This window comes from Camelus bactrianus, chromosome 35, assembly GCF_048773025.1.
Source record: "Camelus bactrianus isolate YW-2024 breed Bactrian camel chromosome 35, ASM4877302v1, whole genome shotgun sequence".
NCBI classification, from domain to species: Eukaryota; Metazoa; Chordata; class Mammalia; order Artiodactyla; family Camelidae; genus Camelus; species Camelus bactrianus.
This window is the reverse complement of record NC_133573.1, coordinates 1,292,822-1,310,188: the sequence shown is the minus strand read 5'-3', so window position 1 is coordinate 1,310,188 and position 17,367 is coordinate 1,292,822. Positions and strand designations below refer to the sequence as shown.

The following is a 17,367-nucleotide window of genomic DNA, read 5'->3' as shown; positions in this document are numbered from 1 at the left end:
TGAGTTGACCTTAAGATTCATTACAGAGCTATTAATGATTATATTTTAAGGTTAATCCGTTTAAAAACCGTTTTCATAGTTGATTTCCTGGTGATCCATGTTCCTTTTCAGTGTCTTTAAGTTCTAATCTAACCCTTCAAATACATGTATTCTTCTATATCAGCAGCTGTACTCAGAATGCCACTAGTTAGAAATGCTTATGGACATTAAACAAGCAAATTCATATTTGCAGAATCGCAAAAATGATGAAGCCTCTTACGAAAAAATGCTTAAGCTGCGTCGAGATCTCAGTCGGGCTGTTACTATTCTAGAGATGATAAAAAGAAGAGAAAAGAGTAAAAGGGAGCTATTGCACTTAACCCTGGAAATTATGGAAAAGAGGTAAAATATTTTAATAGCATTAGAAGTATGGTACCATTAGCATTTTGCGTAGACTTACTTCCTAAGCACTTGTGTGTACCTTCAGAAATACATTCTTGTCATAATAATCAGAGACCGTTGAGATGTGTAGGATGATACACTGTAATTTTACGTGAATTCCTGTCTTTATTTCCTTTGAAAGCAACTGGGTTGAGTAAATGAAACATGCCAGGTATTTACATTTTGAAATCATGTCCTTTTGCCCTTACTTGAGTTGTGTGCAGAGCTGTGAAGGAGAGAACACTTGCCACTTTTAAAGTTTTTATTTTATTCACTAGATGGCACTGAATTTTATGTTAAACACTTACTGAGTTTCTTTAACAGAGAATGATATAGAGAGGGGGAGGGGACAGGCCCATGATGTACACCTAACCCTCGGATGACCCTTCAGCAGGGAGGGCCTTGCTCCCCTGTTTCCTAGTCCTTGTTTCCAGGGAAAACCACTGTTAAATTTCCTGCAGTTCATTTCAGGAAAATCAGTTTTATAGCACAGGCAACTCAATTTAGCAGTAAGTCCCTCAGCGCCATTTTAGGCATGAATTTGAACATCTCCACCACATCTTTGACCAGAATTGTTATGTTAAAATTTAAACCTTTGTTTTTTCCCCACAGTTGTCTATTAATGGTGCCGAGATAAAGCTATAAGCCAAAAAGTAAAAGAAAGAAACAGTAGGAATTACGTAGTCTTTAGTTTTAATAAGCATTCAGCGAGCAGCCCGGGGGGAGCTGCGGTCTCATCGCACGCTCACCGCCGTCAGTGTTCGTCACTGTGTCTCAGTTAGTTGTTGGCAGTCGCGAGGATGAATGCTTAGGGAACGAACTTCTCAGGCTGCGTTTCCGGTGACGCAGGTATAACTTGGGCGACTACAGCGGCGAGATCGTATCCGAGGTTTTGGCGCAGAGACAGCCCGGGAAGCCCGCGTACGCCGCGCCCGCCGCCCCCATCGCCAACAGCGCCCAGTACCGACACCAGGAAGCGGTGGACGCCAAGGAGTTCAAAGGCAGCAAGGTGAGAAGGGCTCTGCGGTGACAGTAGCTCATAGCGTGGGCGTGGTGTCTTGTCAGGGAATCAGTGAAAAGGGAAGCACGTGTAAGCCCAGGAAGGACGCGCAGAGCGCGCTTCTGATTTCAGGCTGGCCCGTAGGCGCGGCAGGAGCAGCTGTGGGGAGAGCGACCTTCTAGTGTGATCATGGACTTTTCTTTGAGGACCGGAAGGCCCTAAACTGCAGGGAACTTGACACACAGTTAGCATATTTACACAACCGTGATACCTGCTGTGATCTTTTTCTTCCCGACAAACTTTTTTGCCTCTGCGCTTTTCTGGCCTGTTGGCCTCGCATGGGACGCACCTCTCCCGGCCTCTGCCCCCACTGCCTGCACGGTTCTGACCTCCCTGTGTTCGTCGCTCCGTCCCTCCTGCCTTTATATTTTATCCGTGTGTCCGTTGAGTGATTTCATATCTTTACCTGTCCAACGGCTCAAAATCCACCGCTCCAAAGGGCTTTCGTTGTTCAGCCAGCAAGTCCTTACTGCTCTGTATTTTTTCAGTACCTTAGCATTATGGATTTATCTTTCACTGTGTTAATGCTTATCTGAAGTTTGCCGTATATGCATAAAATCGTTTTCATTATTACTTTCCCAGTACTGATTTGTTAATTCTTTGGAATAAAGGTTAGACGTCCCATTTTTAAATTCTCTCCTAGAATTTTCATAGAAAATTAAGAAAAAAGATACAGAAGCCCGCAGTGAATACTAATTTCAGTTACAGGACAGGATTTCAGAAGCTGGAGAACTTCTCTTCTTTTACTTTTAATTAAAACGGAATACTGCTGATTATGTGTAGGTTGTAGGAGCACCCTCGTGTTTTCAGAGACCGACCTCTAAGACTTTACCGTGTAAGATGACTGAATGTAAGGGTCTTGTCTCTTGAGTGCGCATGCCTGCATGTTAGCAGTAAACTTATTTTTAGAACTTCTCCAAAACTTTGTTGAACATGGTTTCTCATGTTTGATTCCTGCCCGCGCTGCAGCAAGATAAAGCCGATCTCATCCGACCCAAGCGTAAATATGAAAAGAAGCCCAAAGTCTTCCCGCCGGCCGCGGCCGCCGCGCCCCCGCAGGCCGGCCCCGCCGCGCTGCCCGGCTTCAACGCGAAAGACCTGAACCAGTACGACTTCCCCAGCTCGGACGAGGAGCCCCTGTCCCAGGTGAGCGCGGGGGCGCGGGCGGGGGGCAGAGACGGGGGCTGCGGGCGCAGAGACGGGGCTGCGGGGACGGAGACGGGGGCTGCGGGGGCGAAGACGGGAGCTGCGGGCGCAGAGACGGGGCTGCGGGGGCGGAGACGGGGTTGCGGGGGCGGAGAAGGGGGCTGGGGGGCAGAGACGGGGGCTGCGGGGGCGGAGAAGGGGCTGCGGGGGCAGAGGCAGGGCTGGGAGGGCTTGTGCCTGACTCCACCTTTCTGTTGAAAGGTGTTGTCTGGCTCCTCGGAAGCGGAGGAAGAGAACGACCCCGACGGCCCCTTTGCTTTCCGCAGGAAGGCAGGCTGTCAGTACTACGCTGTAAGTTTACGTTTTTCTTTCTAAGCACAGACTGTTGGTTTTTGCTTGGCAAAACGAAATAATTGGGATTTTTCTTTTTAAGCCTCATTTAGACCAAACTGGCAACTGGCCTTGGACGAGCCCTGCAGATGGGGGCCTCGGGGACGCGCGTTACCGATACTGTCTGACGACCCTGACCGTGCCCCGCAGGTGCATCGGCTTCGCGCGGAGGCGGCTGGGGCGCGGAGGGAGGTAAGGCGCTTCTGCGCTCCTGGCGCAGGGGGTTCGGGTGGGGCGACCATCTGACATTTAAAGTGAGGTAGTCCTCCTGAGCAGCTCACTTGTTCCCGCGTGCTGTTCGCTGAGTTTCTTGACTGAAACATTTTACCACTTTGCTATCTGTTTCTTACGCAACAAGAGCTTTTTGTGCGTAACTAGGAGTTCCCTAGTGGGTCTGCTTTTCTTCCCAAGACTGGAAACCTCAGGTATCTCTCCTCAGGTAGAATTCTGAGAAAAGGCAGCAGATGAAGGCAAGGGTTAAACGTGACTGCATAAATTAAGTTGAAAAAACCACACAATTGTTTTAGGAGTTCTGGGGGGAAAGGATAAATATAGGCCAAGAAACGTCATATAAATACTGAGCTGTTTAACTCGTCCGTGGAAAGGCTGCAGGACCTGATCTTGACATCCAGTTTGCCAGCACTTCTTCGTTTAAACCTGGTGGAAGTCCTTCGTGCTCCAGGTGTCTTTCTGTGAAGGTGTAGGGCAGGGAAGAAATCTCAGAACACAGAAAAGCAAAGAAAAAGAAAGACACCCAAGTATAATGTCAAAAAAAAAAAAAAAATCAAAGGCAAAAGAGAATATCAAGGTGCTTTCAGGAAGAAGCCTAAGGATATAATTTATGGTAAATTAATGGCTTATGCATACATTACTTTCGTTTTTGAATCTTAATTGCAATTTTTAATCACTTAATCCTTAGTTTAGAATTATCCAGACACTAAGACATTTTATAGAACACTTCCTGTCCCATCATTATGCTGACATCAGTAGTAGTGAAAATTCTCTGTTGGCTGTATTTTATTCTTACTAGCATTAATCAGCATTATTATTCTAAGATGGAGTCATTTATAAAGTTTACATACATACGTAACACGAAAATATATCCTCGAGAGTAAGTAGTGGCTGAGTTATTTTGTCTGCGAGAAATTTTAATGATGTGAAATATCCATGGAATGCATACCTCTTAACTGCTTTTCTCCTACCTACCCCCTCTAAAAAAAAATTAAGTTTTGCTTAAATGAAGAACAGATAGGTTAGCAATATTTCATGAAGTGTTTTGGTGCTTTGTAATGGAAGTGAAAAATCAAATTCTCCCGTACAGTGTCAGTGACACACTGTTAGGCCAATCTGTAGAAGTGTTATGTGACTTGCTGTTTGTTGTAAAATGGACACCTGATTCTCTAAGGTGATTACTTCCTTCTTTAGTCGGATCATTATAAAGTCAAAGAACCTTTATCAGAAATTGAGATTGGGGAAATGAGAGAGTAGCTCAGTGGTAGAGCGCGTGCTTAGCATGCACAAGCCCCGGGGTTCAATCCCCAGTACCTGTATTAAAAAAGAAAAGAAAAGAAAAAGAAATTGAGATTTTAGCCCATAGAACCAAATACTGAAATAACCAAATTTAAAGCTTTTAAATATTCAGTATGAGATGGCTTTTTGGGAGTTGGGGAGAGAAAGAGAAGCGTTGTTTGTATGATTTTTGAGCAGCTGTTCTACACGTGTGTTTTTGCATTCCTTTGATAGGGTCTTGCTGGACAGAGCTCACTCAGACTATGACAGTGTGTTTCGCCATCTGGACTTGGAAATGCTTTCCTCTCCACAGCGTTCTCCAGTCAATCAGTTTGCCAATACCTCAGAAACAAATACCTCGGACACATCTTTCTCTAAAGACCTCAGTCAGATACTAGTCAATATCAAATCATGTAGATGGCGGCACTTCAGGCCTCGGACACCGTCCCTACATGACAGTGACAATGATGAACTCTCCTGTAGAAAACTGTATAGGAGTGTGAACCGAACAGGAACAGCACCGCCCGGGACCCAGACATGCAGTACCTCCACGCAGAGTAAGAGCGGCGGCGGCGCGGCTCACTTCGGTATGTTCGTTCGTTATGAGGTGTGTTTCCGTTGCAGCGCCCGGTTCATCAAGGTTTTGAATATGTGGTCTCTTATACTTAGCGCTAGAAGTCCCTTTCTCTTAGTAGTAGTTTTTTTAAATCTCGGTTTAAGTATTTGAGTCCGATTGTACACGTGTCTTCATTTAAACATGCCCACATGCGTAGGGGGTTCACTTATTTAATGTAGGAGGTTTGTTTCCTGGATACCCTTTGAGAACCACAAAATTCAACTCTTTACAAGTACTGTGAAAAGACAATGGACCATAAACTGATACTGTATTATGTTTGGACACTTTTCTGGTCTTTTCCTTAGGCTGCTTAAAAGTAGACCAGCAAGTCGATAGACATGCAAAGCCTTATCTGATGACACAGTAATTCAAAATAATTTGTAAGAGGGAAATTGATTTTTCAGAGAAAAACATTTAAATTAAAAGATTATTTTAATAAATTTGGGGACATTTTCAGGTAATACCTACTTCAGCATTATGGCTACATGGTGAAATGTGTCTAAAATAAATGCTGTCTCAAAGTATTCTCAAATTTTAGTTTTCTATCTTAAAGCTGTTGTTTGAGGCATGTAGGTTATAGAAATTCGCTATTAAAATTATGTTACTACAGAATTTTATAAAAATAATTCAAGTATAGATTTTGAAAGGGCTGTAATAGTATTTATCTGTCCCCCTGTCTGCTAAGGCTACAGTTAAACCTAGTAAATATGAAAATATGCTTCTTCTTCTTAAAGACCTCCAGGAAAGATTCCATAGACTTAATGTACTTTGTGGTTAGAAATAAAGTACTTCTATGAAATGGAAGTCTTTGGCCTCATAAGAAAGATCATCACGTTTCAGAAATCAAGTTGAAGATAATCTATAAATTATTCTGAAGTCTAGCAAATTATTTATAATCCCATTAGTTTCAGAGTCTTTCATGAAGAGTGTTTCTCTGGTTTTATAGTCTTAAAATTCAAAATGAAGAACTTTTCAGTATGGAGGAGGAGTTATGTATGGTGTGCGTGTAGAGATTTTAGTATAAACTTGTAATGTGTTCCCCTGATAAATATTTTCCAGTTGTTTAAAGTTCTTTGAGACCACACATAGAAAATTGGCTTGTTCTATCCATTTCTCGCCTTTGCTACCTCTTAAAGCTGAGTTGTGTAAATATTCTAAGGATTTGTCGTGATCTGTGTATGAAAATTGTTCAGCAATACGTAGACCTAAGCTTGGATATTGTAAAACTGACTTGATTTGTATTTGCCAGAGAATACTGAAAGGTGAACATCGTACAGTAGTATTACCAAAAATTTAGCTGAAAAGACTCTTTAATAACCCTAATTTTTTTTTAGTCATTTCCTTCCCCTATATATATAATACTGTTTTTACATGGGTTTATCAGTTTTTTTCCTGCTGCATTTCATTGTTTTCAATTTTTCCCTTAAATTTTACTAGATCTTCTTACAGAATAGAAACCTGCAGATTGCTCTAGGGTAACGCTCTATTCTTTCATGTTTGTGAATGTTCCAGAAACCTAAAGCTCTCTCTTCGTGCTCTATAAAGTATTGAGCAGTCGACTCATACCGTATGTATCTTTAACTTAAGTGAATTCAACTGTAGGCCTGTGGCGAAAAAATTAGAATTTTAGCAGTTCAGATGTTAGACAATCCTCTGAACACAGCTGTCCTGAGCGAGCGGGCCTCCGCGGGGCCCGTCCCCCTCGCGGCTCCGCTGCCTGCGCTGTTGCTTCGCGCTGCTGCCGTTTTGCCTCCATCCATGTCACTATAGTTCTTCTAAAGATAGGTTTTCTCATGTAGCGTAGCCCCCAAGTACGAACCTGGTATTCAGCCGCAGAAACTCCGATCTAGTCTGCTACCAGAGGAAGGCTGGCTGTGTGGGGCTTGGAAGGAGGTGGGTCTCTCACGGACACGCTGACGGAGTCTTCAGGGCTTAGTTTTCTACTGTGCCGACTTCAGAACTTAGCCGTTACATGCCCTGCGGGTCAGCTGGTGACCTTGCCTGCTGCTCTGGCCAGATATGTGGGTTTTGATTCAGCCACTTTTGATTATTCTGTAATTGTTTTAAATGCTAGTGTTTACATGTGTGCCGTTGACATAGTGGTGCCCTCTGGACTGATTTTTTCCTTTTCTGAATAATCCTCCATAAGGGCCGGTTCTCACGTTCAAGTAGGAGATTCTGAATGAGGGTATCATGAGCCCATCATTTTTGGTGAAGGGCACGAGTTGAGCACACCAGCTTTTGTCGCCTCTGATCGAGCTGCTCTGAGTCTGTCTGCTGCCTTCCCAGTCTTGTCCATTTTGCATGGTTGTGCGGCCGAGTGGAGGCCTGGTTAGTCTGGCGCTGCAGTGCTCGGTCCTCTGGATGCTGCGCGGCAGAATGACACAGCGTTAAAATCTCTAGGGCTGCTTTTAGTACTTAAGGGTAAATTGTGTATTTTGAATAGTCTTTAGTTAATATGTGATTTGGACAGTTTCCAAATACATTTTTTTTGATGTTGTTTAATCAACAAAAACACCTTTGAAAACTTAGTGTTTGTTCAGCAACTAATATTCATTTGCATGTGTTTGAGTTTGGGGGGTATCAGATTCAGAATTCATACCTTTTTTTCATAATTAGAATGTGCTCTGTAACTCAGAAGGACTAAAAACAGAAAAATGATTTTTAAATGACCCTAATATGTTCAGGATTTGAATTCCCAGTGAAATTTCATCAGCACTTCCAGTCACTTTCCTGAGTGCGGTGGGGAAGGAACTCTAGATTTGAACGTTGAATATTCTCATTGTTAGACTTTGTCATTCTGTGGGACCTTAATCCTTATCCAGATGTGTTTCAGAATGAGAATCACACGCTCAGCAGAGTCTGGAGCCGCGCCCGCAGTCAGATGCAGTCATGCTTTTACAGCTATGTGATGTGCAGCAGTGTCCACACTGAGCGGAAGGTTGACCACAGATAATCTCATGTCCAAATCACTTGCAGTCAGATGATACAGACTTGGCCATATCTTGCTATCAAATGAATTGTAATAAAGATTTGTTTTCACAGATTGGTTTTTTAGGTAACTTATAAGCACTTATGAACCTCCAAATTGTCAATTCAAGCTCACTGATTAGGGGGGTCACATTACTGTCTGCAGTCATTTCAGTTTATATTTATTTCTTTAAAGGTACCCTTTTTTTTTTTTTTTGTATTAAGATAATTTTCTCCCCGTGTACTGCTCAAAGAACTTCTAATTGAGGAGCATCTTTTGAAATAGGTGTTTGGGTTTGTTGGTTTTTGTTTTTGTTTTTATAAGAAATACACATTTTAGTAATCTAGAATCCATCTTCTGAAACTGAGTTTTCAAATAGTTTATTTTAGTGGGCCCACCCCGTCCACTCCTGGGTCGTTTCAGTTGACCTCCAGCTTCGGGAACGTGACTTAAAGGGCAGCAGCCTGAACTCAGGCTGTTGCAGGTGCTGGTGTCCCGCACGCTGGTTCCTTGCATAAGAAGTGGACTCGTGAAGTTATAGATTATTTCATCTAAATTCCTACCCCAGAGAATTGTTAGAAGCTCCCAAAGCAACAGTAGTATCTGACCTCTGCCTAGATACCTCCGGGGCAAATTAAAATCCAGCAACTTCCTAGATCAGGTTGTTCTCCAGCTGGGAATCTTGTTTAGAAAGTTTGTTCATATCGAACAAAAGCTGCCTCCTTAAACATAAACGCACAGGTCCTGTGTGTCCTGGAGGCGCACTGGTGGGTTTCCTGCGCTCCATCATCATAGTGGCCTCCATGTGCCTGAAGTCCTGGCCCGCCCTTCCCTGTTCCCAGATTTTCACCTTGTCCGTGCCCCCCTCCCTCAGCCCCTGGCTCTTCTCCCTCCCGGAGTCCTGCCTGTCAGGAGGTCTGGGTCTGAGATTCCTGTGAAAGCACTTGATGCATATTGTTGACACGTAAAAAGTTTGATTATTTTTTGTAAACAGTATTAAATCTCAAACAAACTTTTGTCTATTTTTTATATATATATTTAAAATCTCATTGGTTTGTGGGAGGGTTTGTTCCAAACCCTTTTCACTACTCAGTATCTTCGTGACCTCAGATGACAGGTTCTTGGGCATCTCGAGTGTGAGGTTGTAGGAAGAAATCGCCAAGCATCCCTCCTGATCTAAAGTTTTTTGGTTCCGTGAAATGATTCTGATTCTAGGCTTGGTGATCTGTCCACAAAATCAGCCTGCCCGTGTTTGTGTAAATTGCAAACCTGACTACTACGCCCCATCTGGAGATAGACATACGACCTAAAAACTTTCTGCCATGATAGAAATTTAGGGGAATATGGTCATCTTTGTTTATTCCCGTTTAGCATTTCGTTGGACTTTGAAGTACAGTGATATCCAAGGTCGTCTCCATTTCAGCTTCTTACAGCTTAAGGGCTTTCGTGATCAGCTATTTTAATCTCTCTTGTATTTTGGAATGAACGTACTGAGCCCCAAAAGATTATTAAGTCACTTGCTCAGGTATGCTCAGCTGGTCATGACAGAGCTGAGAACTTAGAAAAAATCAGGCTCTCTTGGCCCCGAGACCCATGGTTTTATTACCATCGCTTCTAGCTTACACGTTGCTCTGTGTGTTTCTTCTGGAACATTTATCAGAAATGTTCAGGGGAGTTTTCATAACCAGGCTCTGGAGCATAGAGAGAGGTAAGAAATAATCTGACTTGGGGATCTAAAATCTGATGAGTGTTCAGGATCTAAAAAGTCAGTTGCATTTTTATTTCTAAATCTGTATTATTAGGAAGATGTTAACAGTTGTTCAAAAAGTGAAATTTATAAAACCTTCAGAGACTGAGGATTAAAATGTTGATTTAAATAGAGCAAAAATATGTGAAACCTTTATTCAAATTGATTTCCAATTTAATATTGCTAATTTTTTTTATTAGAACACACTAACACAGGCAAAGTTAGATGAAAGAATATTTTCACTTATATAAATGGAGTTTTGTATATAGATTTTTATAGTGAATGCTAAATTATTTTCTAGGTGTATAATGATACGACCTTCCAGAAACAGTCCTTTTTTTGTTTTTAAAGTTTACTAAGCATCTCAAGAGGAAATTCAAGATTTAAGTAACTCACTCAAACTTAGAAAATTAAAGTATAAATTTCAAAAATATATTAGCTGAACTAGTAAGTTAAAGATCTGTAGTTTTAAACAACTGCTTTTTATAGGTTTTTTTTTAAATATAAAGATAAACATTATGTTGATTATAAACACTTTCAGAGCAGCAACGTTTTTTAAATTTAATTTTCTTCAAGTTCTGATTTAACACATTTCTGTTACATGGAAATGGTCATGTTGACAAAGTTACTTTTATGTCAATATTTAGGGACTATCCTATTATCAATAAAAGTCTTCCTGTAGAATTCAGATCCAAGGATTACAAACATGGTAGGAAAAGAAACTCATCAAAGGACAGATATCAACTAAACAGATTTGTAACACCCAAAATAAGAAAATGAATAATAGAATTTCTCCAACAACTTATTTTTTGCCTTTTTAGCCCAAGAAATTAGTTCAGCTCAAGAATAAGAGCCTGTGTGAATACTGATAACACCTGGAGTTTTCTTAAATGTTATTTCAGTTTTCTGATCCATTCAGAATATATTAGAATTTCTACCTAACATCTGTCTGAACATTCTGCAGTTGTCCTAGGCAGAAGCCGTATCCTGGGAGAGAAAGATTCTTCGTGAGCGCTAAATGAAAATTATAAAACTTGGTGAAGTAATGTTCTAACTAAATTATCAAAATGCAATCAAAGACAGTAACAAATTAGCTGACAGTATTTTGAAAGCATTAAACGTTAGATGGAGAAAATATGCATGATTTATAGATTCCCTAGTACCCAGGGGTGCATGATAACCCTTTTTTTTTTTTTTTTATTGTTTTGAAATAATCCTTACCCAAACGTCACAGCCTTCTTAAAGAAGCCTGTAAAGTCATGTTGTGATTGTATGTGCTCTTTTTTTTGCTTTTTTTTAAATTGGCAAAGAAAAAAAAAAAAGAAAAAAGGTTTCCTTTTTTAAAAACTGCACACACTTTTTTGGGGGGTAATAAATGAACATTTTTTTGTTTGTTTTTTTTAGAACTGAGCTCTCCATAGACAAACATAAGTAGCATAACACAGTGTCTTTCCTCAGACATCATTCTGTACAGTAACCAACATAAACCACTCCGTTCTTATTGACTGGATTTTTTCCAGGTGGGTTAATTGGGTGGGGAAATTAATTAACCTTTGGATCCTCTTTTCTTCCTGTTAAACTTAAAGGATGGGTTCTTTTAATTAGAAAAGAAAAAGGTAATAACCCAACAACTTTGTATTTCATACAAAGGAAATGTTTGTAATGACTGAAGTTAGGAAGTGTGTCGAGCAGCTAAGTATTTATGCACAGAACAGCTAGGGATCGTCTGAACCACTGGGACAGTAAGATGAACGAACTAGAAACCAGATGGTAACTGTCAGGTTTCTTCTCAAGCTCAATGCCAAGTTGAATTTCAGTTACGTGGATTAAAAAAAAGCTGGTATTACCTTTTACGCAAGCCAGCCCGAGGGTCACAGCTTACAAAGATAATGGTTTTGAATCGTGGGAAGTGAGCATCTCTCTTTCCTATGTGTAACTCAGAAAGTTTAATTTTGTTTTTCTTTAAACTCAAGCCACTCTTGTTAAGTGTGGTTATAAAACTGCTGAAATTTTCATTTGAAAGTGATCTTTATAAAGCAGAAAGCTAAAATGCTTTAATTTTGCACACGTATTTTTTTAAATGCTGATTTGTTTCAGTGTATTGTAAGATGTGTGTGATGGCTGTGCGTTTTTGTAAAGTGTTTTCTCTTCTATGTTCAGCATTTACAGCCGAGCAGTACCAGCACCATCAGCAGCAGCTGGCACTAATGCAGAAACAGCAGCTCGCACAGATTCAGCAGCAGCAAGCAAGCAGCAGTTCCGCCACCAACACTCCACAGGTGAGCAGCTGTCTGCCTTGCGATTACCCCTCGTTGTTTCCCACCGGAATTCATCTCTGATCACCAGCCTTCGTCACAGAGCCTGCGTCTAACTAGCAGGAACGTGGCCTTCGCCCGAATCTCCGTTATAGCCATTGTGTGCAGAGTTTAAAAAGAGCACGACAGGTGAGCCTGGGAGGTGTGCTCCCGGGTTTAACACGTGAAACTGAAAAGCATGGCCACGACAGGCGGAGCCCTGTCCTGCGGTCTGGGCTGCAGTCTGTGAAGGTACCTCTTTCCTCAGCAACCCCACCCAGCTCGTTATATGGGGAACCTTAATTATTTTAAATGTCACACTAAAATAACCTCTTTCACTAATAAAAGAAACCACTTTTAAACCTAAAGCATGATAAATGTTTGCCATTTCTAAGCATATTTAAGGCTTACTTGAGGCTGAGATTTGCGCCTCTAAGCATCTCAGAGGAAAAAAATCCTTTAAAAAAATTCAAGGGGCTTCTTAATTTCTAGGCTGAGTTAGGATGTGATGTGTGTTACTTCTGTTCTAAAAGGATGGTCATCTTACTGTCCCAGAGGTGCCTTTGGTTCTGTGTGTGCGTGGGCGTAAGTCAGGTGGAAGAAGTTTACGTCCTCATTTATTCATTACGTGCATTTGTTCATTCATTGATCCGTCGCAAATCACCGAAATGTTTTGCCTGGCATGTTTCTTGTCCAGTACTTTGTACTGGAGGTTCACTCTTTCTATGTTATAAAAGGTTTATGTTGGTAACTCCGTACTGTGTGTTATCACATAAGATCAGAATTCGTAATCCTTGAGTTACAGGATTGCTTGGACACTGATCAGGTTTATGACTGTCAGAGAGATGAAGATACTCCAGTGGTCTGTCACTCTGACTTACAGTCAGACTGGTTTTGGTAGACCTGTGTGGCTTTAACATCAGTTTGAGGCTGACTGATGCTGATGAGATTGGTTTTGTTTTCTTTGCAGGGTTTTGTCTCCAAGACTCTGGATTCTGCTAGTGCTCAGTTCGCCGCTTCTGCTTTGGTGACGTCAGAGCAGCTGATGGGATTCAAGATGAAGGATGACGTGGTGCTTGGAATTGGGGTGAACGGCGTCCTTCCAGCCTCAGGTGAGGACAGGGGCGCTCACAGTGGTTTGCTGAGATTTGTTGCCCGCGTCTGTGGCAAACCAGAGAGTTGTCCTTTCTTCCCCGCAGGCGTGTACAAGGGCCTACACCTCGGCGGTGCGGCGCCTGCAGCGCTTGTCCACACGAGCCCGTCGACGGCGGCCTCGGCGTTGCTGCAGCCGGCAAGCCTGACCCAGACTCCAGGGCCCCACAGCGCGCCGAGTCACCAGGTGACTGCTGCCAACTCTGCGCCAACTCAGGTTCTGATTGGGAACAACATTCGATTGACTGTACCTTCATCAGTTGCCACTGTAAACTCTATTGCCCCTATAAATGCACGACATATACCCAGGACTTTAAGTGCTGTGCCATCGTCTGCCTTAAAGCTGGCTGCCGCAGCAAACTGTCAAGTTTCCAAGGTCCCGTCCTCACCCTCCGTAGATTCGGTCCCACGGTGAGTAGTCACGGAGGCCTAGGGCGATCGGAAAGCAGGAGGCCTGACTCAGACTCTCTGGCCTTCATCTCTACTTATTTCTTGGTGTTTGTGCTCTTTTCTTTCCATACGTTAAACATGTCTAGATAAGACTTCCTTAGTTAAGGTCTAAACAGATAAATGTTGTAATTCAGAGTTGCTGAGAATTTGAGCTGAGCGCGCAGAGTGGGTACTCACACACGATTTGGCGCCACGTTCTCAGTATAAGCGAGAGCTTGCACTGCTCTGGCTTCCCTTCCACCTTTGCGTGGAGGGCGCCCTCTTTAGCATGTCTCTCTGTCTGCAGTTCCTTCCGCGGCTCCCCATGTGGGCAGAGTTGACCAAAGCCCCCGTGGCCAGTGAGCCAAGCTGCTGCTGCTGCTGCTGCTGCGGTCACGTGCAGGGCCCGGTGTTCGTGCAGGTCAGCTTTTCATCAAGCCGTTACTGGTTATGCTGACTTGTCTTCTTAGGTTTCAAAAGATGGGTTAGAATGATTCCTCAGGCTCTGTTCTGTTTTAAATACTAATGGTAGTTAAAATCCTACTGTCTGCAAGTTGTTTGGGAGGAACCAGGGGAAGACAAGGAGTTCTCAGTTCAGTGAGCAGACAAGCATGAAAAGGTAAACAATATTAATTGTGAGTAATGGGCGAAAACTGTCCTAGAGGCATCAGAGTATTACGTGCTTATCAAATTAGTTGTGTGGATTATGGCTCTTATTTCAAAATGAGGAGAAATAGTCTCACTCCGGGGTGTACCTGGGACTGTCCTACAGAATGAGATCAGGTTTCATCTTGGTTGGGCAGAGGAGGAGAGAGAGTGGGGGGAGTATCAGCGTGCTCAGAGGTTAACAGGTAAGCTGGTGTCGGAGTGACAGGAGGGAGTGGACTTGGGGGCTTCTTGGATGCCGGCCTGACGCGCAGGCTTCCTCAGCCCGCAGCGCCCAGAGCAGGGAGCAGGGTTTGTACCGCGGACTGCAACACGCGTCCCTGACTGCGTCTGAACCGACGTCGTGTCTGCTCGGCACTGATGCTGACCTGCTCCGTCAGTGTTCTGGGCCTGGTCGTAGCTAAGCGGCCAGTGACAGCTCTTACTTAAGTACATAATACTGTGGTTTTCACCGCTGTGAAGTTAGAGGACCGCGGGGCACTCAGTCTGTGGGAGCTTCTGTATGCCTTGTTTCAGGCCCTTTGTTCTACGGATGAGGAAACTGAGGCCCAGACAGGTGGCTGGCTTCCCCAGGCACAGCAGCGGGTCGGGTCTCTGGCGGCCCCACTCCGCACGCAGGAGGAACCCTGACTGAAAGTCCTGGCCTTAGTGAACCTCAGTCACGTGCTTCCTTTTAAAACCCTTAGGAAAGGTTCAGTAGAGGAGGGGGTTGAGACTAAACCAAAGCTCAGAAATTCTTTATGTGTTTTTAGCACCTCGATTGCTTGGGTGCTGCTACAGTTTTCTTGGTGCCACATCGGCCACCGAGTTTATGGTGACATGAGCCTGACTTCGGGGGTGTTTCCTGATAACAAACTGCAAAGGCTCATGTTCCTCACTTGCTGCCTTGTCCCGGAAGAGTCAGGTCTCCTTCTGTTACTAAAAATGTTTCAGCTTTTTACTGGGAAGGTCATCTTGATTGGTTCAGTTTACTGCAAATAAGTGATCTGTTGAACCGTATTTCCACAGGGAAAATCACGAATCGGAAAAGCCAGCCCTGAACAACATCGCGGACAACACAGTAGCGATGGAGGTGACGTAGCTGCCCCAGAGGGGCCGCCGCCCGCGGATGTGGTTAGGTGCTATGCATCGTCGCGTTGGATGCAGGGGATGATGGAATGCAGCTCGTGCGTTTCCGTGGCAGCTGTGAGGAGTTGACAGCAGTGCTCATCTCTCACGCTTCAGTTTTTCTTTCCTTACTGTTAATAGGAAAAAAAAAATCAACACCTGTAAATTAAGAATACAGCAATTATCTGTACAGTACTGCTATTTGTAATACCCTTGTATATATGTTCCTTGAATACGGAAGTGTTCATTTGTGATGCTTTGCACTGGGGGTGGGGGTGGGCGGGAGATAAATTGCAACAAAGAGTGTGAGATGTGAGGTTGTGTCGAGATGCAGTCTCATCACACGCGCATGGTGTGGAGCCTGCTGTTTTATCTATTTATTGTGCCGTGTTTACAGTTTTGTACACTGTACCTTCACTGGTTCCTGTGCTGTAGTAAATGTGTTAGGTAGCTGTGGACTCCTTGGTGTTTTGTAAATGGTAGAACATGACCTGGTTCCCCTCTGGGTCCATGAGTTTTCTGTGTATCATGTGAAAAAAATGGTGACATACATACAGAATTTTACAAAAAAAAAAAAAGGCATCAATTTAAAAAAAACGGGGAATGTACTGTTAAATGGGGATCTTCCTGGTCTGACATCATTAGGACAAGTAACAAGCTAAAAGTGAAGTCTCTTGACTCTTCCCGTCCCCGCCTGCCCGCGGCGCCGCGGGCCCCTCCGGTACTCACAGCACTAGCGTTGCGTTGCTGCTCTGCACACACGGCCCGCAGCCCCCTTTCCTCCCACGCCGGAACGCGTTCAGTCAGGTCTGCAGACGGAGTCCTTACAACTGGAGTTTATGTTGTCTTGCCCTTTTTTTAGCACAAAGAGGAAAATTGTACTTTTTATTGTCGAATTGTTTAAAAGACTTCATTCTTTCCTTGTTCTTAGGAAAAGGATATAAGGGAGAAGAACGCAGTAATTGCTGTACGTGTATCATCATTCCAGTTTCTAAAAACAGCCAGCCAGCTTTTTTCCTTTTAAGATTCTCCAGAAGGCTGCAAGGCCAGAACCACAACTATCGGGTGCCTTCCTTTGGAAATACATGACTTCTCTTCTGTGAAGAGAGTGGTACTTAACAGACTACTACCAGAGCTTCGCCAGCACCGAAGTCTGAATGCCCAGGCCGTTGGCATACGTTATCCTTAAGGTTTTTAATCCCACCTGGAAAAATTGTGATAGAGTTCTCACAAAATAAACCCAGGGCATTACATGTTGACAAACTAATGTGTAGTGGTCTTTTGCTTTTATTTTCAGTCCAAGAACTTTCGCGGGACTTTCATTAAAATCATCAGTAAGGCGGGGGTGGGGGGGACAGGGGAACGGGATTGACGTCCACCTTTACGACCAGTGTTTACTGCACAATTACTTCCTGTGCTTGGGGCTCTTTTGGGTCCTACAACAGTGAAAAAAATTCCTACCCTCCTAATTTAGAGTCTCACTGGGTGATAAAAACAAAATGTGTAAGTAAAATTTAAATTGTGTTGTGTGGAGTATTGGGGCCGGGGGGCAGGGAGTACAGCAAGGGAGGGGGAGGAGCAGCACCAGGATGGGGTGGGGGTTGTGTCCAGCGGGTCGGGCAGGGAGGGGCCCGCAGAGAGCCGGGGGGTGGCAGAGAGGTGCGCACTAGGACCTGGGCGGGGGAGCGGGTGCCTGGTCTGCGGGAGGAGCCGCGGTGCGGCTGGGGCACAGGCAGGAGAGGAGAGCAGGCAGCTCAGAGGGCAGCGGGGGCCCCCTCGAAGGGCTCTGGTAGGCGACTCTAAGGACTCTGGCTTTTCCTCCCCTCGAGAGGATTTTGGGGCAGAGGAGTGATGCGATCA

The 17,367-nt window shown here is 43.8% G+C and overlaps 1 protein-coding gene across 9 annotated transcripts in view; it reads left to right on the top strand.

Moving 5' to 3' along the window:
* Positions 1-16,774, top strand: part of EPC1 (enhancer of polycomb homolog 1) — an 89,607-nt gene extending 72,833 nt beyond the window's left edge. For 6 of the 9 annotated variants that reach the window (XM_074358238.1, XM_074358237.1, XM_074358239.1 and 3 more), the window contains 10 exons: positions 233-381; positions 1,270-1,429; positions 2,450-2,626; positions 2,888-2,977; positions 3,060-3,208; positions 4,760-5,112; positions 12,020-12,138; positions 13,124-13,265; positions 13,353-13,716; positions 15,409-16,774. In XM_074358238.1, the coding sequence (XP_074214339.1) occupies positions 233-381; positions 1,270-1,429; positions 2,450-2,626; positions 2,888-2,977; positions 3,060-3,208; positions 4,760-5,112; positions 12,020-12,138; positions 13,124-13,265; positions 13,353-13,716; positions 15,409-15,481 (1,776 nt within the window). In that variant the 3' untranslated portion in view covers positions 15,482-16,774. Of the gene's footprint in view, positions 1-232; positions 382-1,269; positions 1,430-2,449; positions 2,627-2,887; positions 2,978-3,059; positions 3,209-4,759; positions 5,133-11,263; positions 11,380-12,019; positions 12,155-13,123; positions 13,266-13,352; positions 13,717-15,408 lie in introns of those variants that run through there. The other 3 variants (XM_074358235.1, XR_012504256.1, XR_012504255.1) reach the window with 3 other exon arrangements.
* The last annotated feature ends 593 nt before the right edge of the window (positions 16,775-17,367 follow it).